Source organism: Neoarius graeffei, chromosome 5 (genome assembly GCF_027579695.1).
Source record: "Neoarius graeffei isolate fNeoGra1 chromosome 5, fNeoGra1.pri, whole genome shotgun sequence".
NCBI classification, from domain to species: Eukaryota; Metazoa; Chordata; class Actinopteri; order Siluriformes; family Ariidae; genus Neoarius; species Neoarius graeffei.
In genome coordinates this window covers 106,198,225-106,211,279 of record NC_083573.1, presented here as the reverse complement: position 1 = coordinate 106,211,279, position 13,055 = coordinate 106,198,225, and the positions used below count along the sequence as shown (strand labels likewise).

General features: G+C 42.9%; 1 protein-coding gene across 1 annotated transcript in view; it reads right to left on the bottom strand.

The window, feature by feature from the left end:
- Positions 1 to 13,055, bottom strand: part of olfm3a (olfactomedin 3a) — a 119,226-nt gene that overhangs the window by 13,811 nt on the left and 92,360 nt on the right. Inside the window, exons 3-4 of the mRNA XM_060920748.1 lie at positions 5,674 to 5,829; positions 1,666 to 1,885 (exon numbers count right to left, since the gene is read on the bottom strand). Of these exons, the coding sequence (XP_060776731.1) occupies positions 1,666 to 1,885; positions 5,674 to 5,829 (376 nt within the window). The remainder of the gene's footprint in view (positions 1 to 1,665; positions 1,886 to 5,673; positions 5,830 to 13,055) is intronic.

Sequence of the window (13,055 nt, the reverse complement as noted above, 5' to 3'; positions counted from 1 at the left end):
CTGAACTGAGCGCTGATAACAATTTGGGTCGTCCTTCTCCTCTTTAGTCCGAATGACACGGCGTCCCTGATTTCCATAAAGAACTTCAAATTTTGATTCGTCTGACCACAGAACAGTTTTCCACTTTGCCACAGTCCATTTTAAATCAGCCTTGGCCCAGAGAAGACGTCTGCGCTTCTGGATCATGTTTAGATGCGGCTTCTTCTTTGAACTATAGAGTTTTAGCTGTCAACGGTGGATGGCACGGTGAATTGTGTTCACAGATAATATTCTCTGGAAATATTCCTGAGCCCATTTTGTGATTTCCAATATAGAAGCATGCCTGTATGTGATGCAGTGCTGTCTCAGGGCCTGAAGATCACGGGCACCCAGTATGATTTTCCGGCCTTGACCCTTACGCACAGAGATTCTTCCAGATTCTCTGAATCTTTTGATGATATTATGCACTGTAGCTGGTGATATGTTCAAATTCTTTGCAATTTTACACTGTCGAACTCCTTTCTGATATTGCTCCACCATTTGTCAGTGCAGAATTAGGGGGATTGGTGATCCTCTTCCCATCTTTACTTCTGAGAGCCGCTGCCACTCCAAGATGCTCTTTTTATACCCAGTCATGTTAATGACCTATTGCCAATTGACCTAATGAGTTGCAATTTGGTCCTCCAGCTGTTCCTTTTTTGTACCTTTAACTTTTCCAGCCTCTTATTGCCCCTGTCCCAACTTTTTTGAGATGTGTTGCTGTCATGAAATTTCAAAATGTCTCACTTTCGACATATGTTGTCTATGTTCTATTGTGAATACACTATCAGTTTGAGATTTGTAAATTATTGTATTCTGTTTTTATTTACAATTTGTACTTTGTCCCAACTTTTTTGGAATCGGGGTTGTATAATTTTTTGATGGCACCCCAGGGTGCCACGGCACCCTGGTTGAGAAAGGCTGGTGTACACTATCATTTCAGCACATTTAAAAAAAAAATTATTTCTTGATGAGGGATTTGTTTTTTCCTGAATAAATTTATTTCAGTTAAAGGTTGGTTTTTTCCTCATTTTTTCAGTATGAGATCAAGTGACTTCACCACAAGGTGGATTTTTTCAAACCTGTTTTACTAATCTTTACGGGGGGGGGGCAATAATCATGGAGGGCACTATAGTAATGACTGTTATTGTGAATCCAGGCCACACCCTCAAATTAATGAAAAGTGATTTATGGAACTGTATAAATGGAGAGCTCTTTGAGAACTTGAGCTGGAGTTCTGGGCTTCTGCTTTGTGCTAGATAGCCATACCCTTCATTAAAGACTCTTGAGTAGGAGTTGAGCAGTGTGGAGGAGACAGAAATGTGGTTGTATATCAACTTCCTCACTACTGGAGTAAGAGAGACTAGAGTTAATATGAAGTTAACTAGGAAGAAGGTGAAGCTTCAGACATGGTCTTCCTCCACAACCTTCATAACTCCACTCAGTGCTGCCATTTTGGTCATGAAATTATACCGAAGAAAAATATGAATGGTAAGAGCAGTCTTTGAATGTTGGAGGAATAAAGGACTAAAGCACCACTGCATCACTCTGTTTAGGTAGAAAATTATTATATCATAGAAAAGCATTCTAAATGACAATGATCATGGTAATGACTATATTAAGTTTGCACATAGTGATATGACTTACTAAGTTTGCTCATGCAGCTGCGCAGACGGCTCTCGAGGCTCATCACTCGGTGGTAAAGCTCATCATAATCATATGCCCCCAGCTCGTCCTGGATCCCCGTCAGCACTGCTGACAGGTTCCTGATTTCCTCTTTGAACTGCGAGATGAGCTTCGTGTCGGTTTTGTATTGCTCCAGCACAGGGATCAGGGGCTGCAGCTCATCCATACGATCCTTCAGCTCCTACACACACACACACACACAGATTTGTCAGGTATTTCCACTGATTTGAGAACAACTGTTGAATGCCTACAACAAGCAACAACCCTAATATATGCACCAAAAAGGAAAGGATTCAATGAGTAAAAAAAACCTGGAGTAGGTAAAAAGCAGGCAATTATTTTCATACATTGATGGTATTCATGGTATTTTTCAAGGACTTGGTTCATTCTGCTGAAATTCAGTGGTGCTTGAAAGTTTGTGAACCCTTTAGAATTTTCAATATTTCTGCATAAATATGACCAAAAACATCATCAGATTTTCACACAAGTCCTAAAAGTAGATAAAGAGAACCCAGTTAAACAAATGAGACAAAAATATTATACTTGGTCATTTATTAATTGAGGAAAATGATCCAATATTACACATCTGTGAGTGGCAAAAGTATGTGAACCTTTGCTTTCAGTATCTGGTGTGACCCCCTTGTGCAGCAATAACTGCAACTAAACATTTCCGGTAACAGTTGATCAGTCCTGCACACCGGCTTGGAGGAATTTTAGCCCATTCTTCCGTACAGAACAGTTTCAACTCTGGGATGTTGGTGGGTTTCCTCACATGAACTGCTCGCTTCAGGTCCTTCCACAACATTTTGATTGGATTAAGGTCAGGACTTTGACTTGGCCATTCCAAAACATTAACTTTATTCTTCTTTAACCATTCTTTGGTAGAATGACTTGTGTGCTTAGGGTCATTGTCTTGCTGCATGACCCACCTTCTCTTGAGATTCAATTCATGGACAGATGTCCTGATATTTTCCTTTAGAATTCACTGGTATAATTCAGAGTTCATTGTTCCATCAATGATGACAAACCATCCTCGCCCAGATGCAGCAAAACAGGCCCAAACCATGATACTACCACCACCATGTTTCACAGATGGGATAAGGTTCTTATGCTGGAATGCAATGTTTTCCTTTCTCCAAACATAACGCTTCTCGTGTAAACCAGAAAGTTCTATTTTGGTCTCATCTGTCCACAAAACATTTTTCCAATAGCCTTCTGGCTTGTCCACATGATCCTTAGCAAACTGCAAACGAGCAGCAATGTTCTTTTTGGAGAGCAGTAGCTTTCTCCTTGCAACCCTGCCATGCACAATATTGTTGTTCAGTTTTCTCCTGATGGTGGACTCATGAACATTAACATTAGCCAATGTGAGAGAGGCCTTCAGTTGCTTAGAAGTTACCCTGGGGTCCTTTGTGACCTCGCCGACTATTACACGCCTTGCTCTTGGAGTGATCTTTGTTGGTCGACCACTCCTGGGGAGGGTAACAATGGTCTTGAATTTCCTCCATTTGTACACAATCTGTCTGACTGTGGATTGGTGGAGTCCAAACTCTTTAGAGATGGTTTTGTAACCTTTTCCAGCCTGATAAGCATCAACAACACTTTTTCTGAGGTCCTCAGAAATCTCCTCTGTTTGTGCCATGATATACTTCCACATACATGTTGTGAAGATCAGACTTTGATAGAGCCATTTTTTAAATAAAACAGGGTGCCCACTCACACCTGATTGTCATCCCATTGATTGAAAACACCTGACTCTAATTTCACCTTCAAATTAACTGCTAATCCTAGAGGTTCACATACTTTTGCCACTCACAGATATGTAATATTGGATCATTTTCCTCAATACATAAATTACCAAGTATAATATTTTTGCCTTATTTGTTTAACTGGGTTCTCTTTATCTACTTTTAGGACTTGTGTGAATGTCTGTTTTAGGTCCTATTTATGCAGAAATACAGAAAATTCTAAAGGGTTCATAAACTTTCAAGCGCCATTGTACTTTGCCAGTATGCAGTCAGTTGATGAACTCTGCCCTAAGCCCTGAAATCCATAGAATTAAATTAGTTTCACATGCAAATAAAACCAAATTGATTCAATTGAGGACATGGACTGTAATCCTCTCCCTTAACTACCAGCACTGACAGTGACAAGAGATACATCGCCTCAACATGAGCCATCTTAGAAATGTATTGATTTCCTTTACAGAAAATAAAAATGTTTCCTCCTGTACAGGAGGAGGACGATTGTGGAGACATGTGTGCTCTGAGCTCTTATTATAGCAGTGTGTTCCACGGGCATGCTTTCATTACCATGCTGAAGTCTCTGGATTCAGTTTATCACTCAGAACTCAGATTGATGACCACAGACAGCCACAATACGCATCAGTGCACGCTGGAAATCAGGTGCACCACTTGAGAGGCCTAAATTAGTTTCTGTTTATTTACGAGCCTCTTATTCGTTGATATCTGCGTTGACCTTGAACAATGGAGTCTACCAAACTCACTTTGAGGACTGGATCGTTCTTCAGGTCTCAATAAGATCTGCTTATGCTCAGCTCACTTGAATAGTTTGGTGTATTCAAAAATGCATCATTTCAAATCAGTTCTAATATCCATTAAACATATTATCCATCCATGCCACAATTATCTATAGCGCTTCTCCGTCAGGGTCATGGCAGAAGCTGGAGACAATCCCAGATGACTTCGGGTGAGAGGAAGGGTTCACCTTGGGCAAGTCACCAATCTATCACAGGGCTACACAGACACAAATAACCATCACAATCACAGTAACACCTACAGGAGAGTTAGAGTCGCCAATTGACCAAATCTACATATCTTTGGATTGTGGGAGGAAACCAGAGAACCCTGAGGAAACCCACACAGGCACAAGGAGAGAACATGTAAAGTCCATACAGAAAGGCACCAGTTGGTCATGAGGTTCAAAACCAGAACCCTCTTGATATGAGACAACATTGCTAACCACTGTGCTGCTGTTCTTCTTCATCATTATTATTATCATCATCATCTCATCTGGCCGACAGGCAATGAGCTTATCCCATCATGTATTGTCTGTTGTCCATCCAGCATTGTCCATGCTTCACAAAATTGCGTCTTCTCCCTCAGTTCCTCACCAATTTTTATTCTTTTTGGCAGGAAGGCAGGTCTGTCTGTGTTGCATATGGCTTCTACCCAAATTTGCATAATTGCAATTAATAATGAAGATATGGAGTAATTAATCCCTTACAAGCAGTTTCCACACAAATCACTTCTCCCTTAATTCTTCCCCAATTTTGATTATTTCTGGCATGAAGGTAGGGGTACCTAGGGTGCATATAACGTCTACCCAAATTTGCTTCATTGCAATTATTCATGAAGTTATGGACTAATTAATCCTTAATGAGCAGTTCAACAAAAATTGTTTCTTCTCAGTCAATTCCTCACTGTTTTAGATTCTTTCTGGCAAATATTTGAGCTGGACTCATTGAGAGTAGAACTTTAGCTCATTCCTTCTGGACTAGACGGGGCTAGAGTGAGCTATGCAGTCATTGACGGTCTCCTTGTTATTATTACATATCCATGCTTAAGCTTGTAACAGTTTTATAAATGTTATTGCTTTTATTTTATTGCCTGTATTACATCATCTATTGGTCCATTTCATTCTACAACTTCACATCATTCTTAATTAATTAATTTCTTTGTAACTGTTGAATCAAGTCAATTCACTTTCTCGTGAGAGTTCACTTGGAAGTTGACCAAGACCACCTCACCCAGATGTTCTTGCTCTGGAGTGTGATAGCTATGTTCTCACCTGCCTAAAGAACCACACCAATGGAGAGAACACACCTGGGTATGTCGCCATATATGTCTTCCATCATGATTACACAGGCATGTTATTTCATGCTACTGTAAACATTTATATGAACAGACTGACTAATTTATGGAGACTCTAAAGTTCGATAAAGTTTACCTTGAAGTTTCTGGCCATGATGGTCTTGCGGTCTTCCTCGATCTGTCTGAACTTGGTCCTGAGCCCCTTCACCTGGTTCTCCATCTTCATGACGTACTGGAAATCCCGCTGAGTGCGCAGGTTCAGCACTTCAATCGACTGTGACATGTTCTGGACCTGCACCATCCATCACTGCATGTTAGCATGTAGCACCACTTATCAAATCCCATCAAGCCTATGGCACTCTATTTTTTCTCTAATGCACTAATTCATCAGGGAAAGCTGAATCAGACATGTCAGATCTGAGAAAATACCACACCGCAATACAGAGTTTAATATTCTCCAACACAACTCAAACGGTTTGTTACACATTTATCCTGCAGTGGTCAATCTGTAAAAACAATGGACTGTGGGTACAAATGAACAGGATGGGGAAAAAAAGTGGGTGTGCATATGGGCGCTGTGTGAGACGGCTGCCTCTCCAGTAGCTCTGTAGTTTTTAGCTCTTTAAACCTCTTTTTTCCACCTTTTTTTTTTTACTTTTCTGCTCTTCTTACGAAGACATAGTGTGTTTTACTATATAACATGGATATATTTAACTTTAACACGCAACCAGGAGCCAGTTTTCTCACTTATTCGAGAGAGGAGCTGCTGGCCCTGAAAACAATGGGACGAGCCGGGATACGACATCCCATCCCGGCTGAGCTGAGGAGGAAACCCAGGGGCTGCAAGGCTGGAGCTAAGCTAAAGGCTAGGCTAGTGGACAACCGGCGGCACTACAAACCATCCATTCCCTACGTTATCATGGGGAATGTGAACTCACTGCCGAATAAAGTCGACGAGCTTTCCGCTCTGAACAACCAGCGGATTTACCAGGAGAGTAGCTTATTTATCTTTATGGAGACATGGCTAACAAACCTTGTACTGGATGCTAACATGGACCTGCAGGGGTTCACTGCTGTGAGAGCCGACAGAGACACTAACACGCGGGAAAAGCAAAGGTGGGGGACTCGTCATTTATGTTAACAACCGCTGGTGTAACCCGGGACATATCTCCGTATAGGCAGTTTTATGTTGCCTGGATTTGGAGCTGCTAGCCGTTAGCCTGCGGCCATATTATCTGCTGAGGGAGTTCAGTCACGTGATCACCATCTGTGTTTACATCCCTCCGAGGGCAGACACAGGCGCTGCATGTGAGGGGATTCACTCTGTCACAGCAAGGCTGCAGACACAGCACCCTGAGGCATTTATCATAATTTCTGTGGACTTTAATGATGCTACTTTGGACTCTACTTTGGCTGCTTTTTACCAGACTGTGGATTGTCCAACAAGGAACAACAGGACAATTGACTTGCTGTATGCTAATGTGAGGGATGCATACAGAGCCACACCCCTCCCCCCACTAGGGAAGTCTGACCGCAACCTGGTTCTTCTACAGCCGAAGTACACCCCCCTTGTTCAAAGGTAGCCTGCAACAACTAGCTCCATCAGGAGGTGGTCCCCTGAAATGGAAGATGCCCTCAGGGACTGTTATGACATCACGGACTGGGATGTGCTGCTTAGCCCACACTGTGAGGACATAGAGGGGCTGACACACTGTCTGATGGATTACCTTAACTTCTGTGCAGACGTGGTTTCCCCCGCTAAGACTGTACGGTGTTACCCTAATAACAAGCCATGGGTAACACAGGAAGTCAAAGCTGTCCTCAACAGGAAGAAGGCCGCCTTCAGGAGCAGGGATAGGGAAGCAATGAAAGCAGCACAGCAGGAGGTAAAATGCTGCGTGAGGGAAGCTAAGGACAGCCACAGGAGAAAGGTGGAGCAGAAGCTGAAGGAGAACAGCATGAGGGAGGTCTGGGAAGGTGTGAAAACCATCACAGGCCACAATACAAAGACCAGATTCATTGCGGGGACAGTGGAGAGGGCGAACGAGTTGAACGATTTCTTCAATCGGTTCAACCAGTCCACGTCCCCCCCACCCTCTCCCTCACTGCAGCCATCTCTCCTTCCCTCAACACACCTCCCCCCAGTCATCACAGCAGCCCCCTCCTCCCCCACCTCAACACAGACTCCTCCATGCATTACTGCAGACCAGGTCAGAGGTCAACTGAGGAAGCTTCACCCCAGGAAAGCAGCAGGCCCAGACAAAGTGTGTCCCCGACTACTGAAGACCTGTGCTGCTGAACTGAGTGAACCACTCCAACGCATCTTCAACCTTAGCCTGCAGCTGGGGAGAGTGCCCACCCTCTGGAAGACATCATGTATAGTTCCAGTTCCCAAAAAGAATCGGCCCAGAGAGCTGAACGACTTCCGACTGGTGGCACTCACTTCCCATCTGATGAAGACATTGGAGCGGCTCTTCCTCAGACTCCTCAGACCCCAGGTACAACATGCCCAGGACTGTCTGCAGTTTATGTACCGGACAGGTGTCGGTGTGGAAGACGCCATCCTCTACCTGCTACACCGAGCCCACTCACATCTGGATAAGGGAAATGGCACAGTGAGGATCCTCTTCTTGGATTTCTCGAGTGCCTTCAACACCATCCAGCCCCTACTGCTTCAGGACAAACTGAACAGGATGCGAATGGACCCCTGCCTGGTCACCTGGATCTCCAGCTACCTCACTGACAGGCCGCAGTATGTCAGGCTGAAGGACCTCATGTCTGACACTATGATTAGCAGCACCGGAGTACCCCAGGGCACGGTGCTGGCCCCTCTTCTCTTCACCCTGTACACCATGGACTTCTGCTACAACACGGAGCTGTGTCACATTCAGAAGTTTGCCGATGACACAGCCATCGTTGGGTGTATCAGTGATGAGAGAGAGGAGGAGTATAGGAGCCTGGTGAGTTGACTTTGCTGTGTGGTGCAACAGGAACCATCTGCAGCTCAACACCTCGAAGACTAAGGAGCTGGTCATTGACTTTGGGAGGTCCAGACCAAGGTCACAACCAGTTCTGATCAAGGGAGTCGAGGTGGAGGCTGTGGATTCCGACAAGTACCTCATGCTGTGGCTGGACAGCAAGCTGGACTGGACTTGCAACACCAAACACTTATACAGGAAGGGACAGAGCAGGCTATACTTCCTTAGGAGGCTGTGGTCCTTTAGCATCTGCAGGAAACTCCTGTGGATGTTCTATCAGTCTGTGGTCGCCAGTGTCCTGTTTTACACCGTGGTGTGCTGGGGGGGCAGCACATCCAAGAAGGACACATCCAGGCTGGACAAACTGATCAGGCGGGCCGGCTCTGTGGTCGGCATGAAGCTGGACTCTCTGGTGACAGTGGCAGAGAAGAGGTCTATGGACAAACTATTGAACATCATGGATGATGCCAGTCACCCTCTGCACACCATCATCAGTAACCAGAGGAGCCTGTTCAGTGACAGAATGCTCCTTCCCAAGCGCAGGATGAACAGACTTAAAAACTCCTTTGTCCCTCACACCATCAGACTGTACAACTCCTCTCTGGGGGGGAGGAGGGGTAACAGGAGGACAGAGGACGGGAAGGAGCAGTAGCCTAGCCTGACAATAAGCAATACCGGACAATGTGCAATATAATGTGCAATATAAAGTGCAATATCTCTCCTGCCGCCGCCTCCCCTTCTCCCCACCTTTACCCCCTCCTTCCCCCCTTTCCCATATCTTATTCTTTTTATATTTGTATATGTAAATACTTAATTTATCTAGAAGTTCTCTATTTCTTTTCTCTGTTTATCTGTAATGATGCTGCTGGAATCTTAATTTCCCTGAGGGAACCCGCCCAAAGGGATCAATAAAGTTTTATCTAATCTAATCTAATCTAATCTAATCTAATCTAATCTAATCTAACCATAGGTAGTCAAGATGTTGGTTATGACTAGATATAAAATGAATATTTATCCCTTTTAAACCAACTTGAGTGATATCTTACTTTGTTAGCATAGCTAGGAACCTGTATTGTTGCCTTATTATATCATTTTTTAAAAACTTTTATTGAGAACATTATTTTTTCCTCCAAAGGTCATTTCCCAGTGGTGCTGCTGGACTGCATTTCTGGACTGCAGTTCCCATTACATCCCACTGCACTTAGGTGATGTTTTGCTTGGTTTTAGTCACATGCTTGTTTGCAACATATTTAATTAAAGAATTCTGCACTTGCATCTGACTCTTCCAAACATTCCTGACAGAAAGCTTGACCTAATTTAATGGATGCAGCAGAATTTTTCACGGTCCAGGAAGTTCTCACTGCACTTAGGTCTTGTTTTGTTTGGTTTTAGTCACATGCTTGTTTGCAACATATTTAATTAAAGAATTCTGCACTCGCATCTGACTCTTCCAAACATTCCTGACAGAAAGCTTGACCTAATTTAATAGATGCAGCAGAATTTTTCACGGTCCAGGAAGTTCTCCTGGAAAAGAACTGAACGGTGTGGAAGGAGAGTTATGTGAGAACCACCCAGGAATGGCTCAACTCCATGCACCATCTCCTGGGTTATTATGAGAATGGGGTTCCTGAGTCAGTGAATACCATCACCAGGAACAGGCAGAGGGAGAAAACATGCTCGGGGAAAGTCAAGAGAAGAAAGTGAGGAGAGAAATGTTTGTAGAGAGGGTTTCTGATCCAACAGGAATCATCTCCCACCCACTCTGCCCCACCATGGGTGTCACTTTATCCCAGTGCTCCACCCCAGATGTTACTATCACTTGGTTCCCCTGTGGACGTCGCTCCACTTCTTTGCTTCACCTTGGATGTCACTTAGCCACTGAACCCAGTCACATTCCCCTGAGCACACACACCTGCACCTTGTTTAGCACCATTTATCTTGCTATTTAAGTTCCAGTTTTTGTCAATCTTTTGTTAACGCTAGACGGCCTTTCGAATTCATAAAATCAATTAAATTTAGTTCCGTCTGAAATGTGGTCATTGTGATAGATGTTTATTTCTCTAATATCTCCAAAATATCAGGCCATTCTGTGGCTGGGAAGTTATTTAATTTGAGGGGATTAAAGCAAATGTGCATGAAATCACTCGCTTCACGCAGTCAAGCAGACAGAGGAAGTCCGTGTGCGCATGCGCAGGTTTACCTTCTTCTTCTTTTGGGTTTTACGGCAGCTGGCATCCTTAGTGTTGCATTACTGCCATCTGCAGGTTTACCTTTCAGCGTGCACTGACAGTTCCATCATTCTGTCGCTAAACGAACAGCTGATCACACCGAGGTGCTCGCTGAGCGCCGATATTTATTAGTTTGGTCCTGTGTTTCCTTTCCTTCGTATATAACAATGTCTTTTCTTCTCACTTTCCATTACTGTAGTTGGTCTTTCACGTTTCATTCGCACACTCACGTACTCCATTTTTCTCTCCTGTTTCAAATTTGTATCCCACAATGCCTTGCGTGAACGGGGAAAGCCCACCACGTGATGCGTGACATAGTATCTTGAATTAGGTCATGGTGAAGCAGGAAAAAACAGCAGAGAATTTAGGGCTATGTGGATTTGAATTCAGTAGCTTTCGGTCCACTAAACAAAAATAATTGGGTGTCGGGGGAAAATTCTTTTTATGACCTACACTTGAAAAATCTGAAAGGCAGCCTACCTTTAATCTGTTGGATTTATGCCATGTTTTGTTTTGCTCTATGCTCATAGTCTTATTTTGTTTTACTCAACTGTTTGTTTGCAACCTATTTAAGTAAAGAATTCTGTACTTATATCCCACTCTTCCAAACATATAACAGAACCTAGTTCCTGTTATGATTACAGCCTGCTTTTTCTTTCTCCTGTAGTTAATAAAAAAAGCAAAACACAAAGTGTAAACCCCTCTGTCCCAAAGATGTCAGAAAACATTACTATGACCGTTAACGTTAAAGTTCCACCTTTACCTCTGACTGTTACAAAGTGCTGAAAGTGGATCCTCCTTCCATAAATGTTAAAATATAAATATTTAGTCACTGCCTAAAAGCAGAGCTCCTGATGAGTTTATGTACAAAATATTTACAAGGGCACAAAATCCCCCTGAATAGAATAATAATATTATAGTACCATGAATGAACCATCAAATTGCGTCATGTGGTTTTTCACCTCAGTAAATCACTGCATTGTTTTGTGACCATGAGACCAATAATGAGATACACATCGCAGTTACGATACATATTTATTCCTTTCTTTAATGCCGTATGCCACGTGCCAGAAACAACACCACCACATTTATTATGGTGTGACTCTGCTGGGTGCCTGGGGGACAGCAGTGAACCAGCGCTTTCACTTTACACCACTACTGTAGAATTACCATCCAATATCACACTCCATGTGTCACACAGTCATCTGGTTTCATCCCTCAGTGCCATTAGGACTAATGACATGCACCTGTTCCTGATTAGAGCTCAATCACAGCACAGACACAGATAGAAGGACTCAGAGTAACACAGACTTTGTAAAAGTCTTGTATTCTGTGTCACTTTTCTGGTTTTGACCCTGTTTGTATTTTTGGACTGCGAGTACTGTATTTCCTCTGATATCCTGTCTGTGCCTCACTCCACCACTGCCTGTTTTTCCACTCTGTCTCCGTTTTGGATCCATTTGTGAGCGTGTTTTCAATAAAACTCTTCCTGCACTTACATCCGTCTATCGCCCTTGAATGACACAAATGGTCAACTGTCCAAAAAGCTAGTGGACTAATAAAACTGTTTTAACTCGTTTTATTTTATATGAAACTATCAAATATTTTCCATAAATTGTCTTAGTAAATAATACCATGTAATTTTTTAATAAGCAAATTAAAAATAAGCATTGGATAAAAACCCATCTATCTTATGGAAATGAAGAAACACATTTTGTTATCCAGTGGTTAAGTGTTTATGAGATACGTTGCCTTGCACTTATGATTGGGTTCCCTGTGGTGGTACACATTTGTATGTACAGTCACAAAGCCATCAGAAAAAAAAAAATCACAAAAGCAGAATACTAGAACAAGATCTGTTGTCTTTCTGTAAAACAAAATTAAGCAGGCACAACAACCTGTGTACGTCTATACACGTTGTATAATAACCAACCTGTATGTTTGATTTACAGTCTTGGGTAACTGTCTTCATGTTGAACATCTTTTGTTATCATGCTGATGCTTTTGAGAAAGTGCATGTTCCTCTGCCTAATGCAGTTGTGCCTGCACTTCTTTCCACACTGTCTTGCAGTAATGAATGTTTAAAAGTCTGGAGTGATGAACAGTCTTCAGCCACCTCGAGTGTTTCCTCCTTATCTTACAGCGGGCCTCGCCTCTCAAGTAGCAGTACACAGAATCCATAAATCAGAAGGGCCCATTCAGAGGCAATAAAGAAGATGGAAAAGTTCATAAATATCAGTGATAATATTAGCATATTGTGCAGATTGGCTGAATTAAGCGCATGCTATTAATCATTAACGTACAGTACCAGT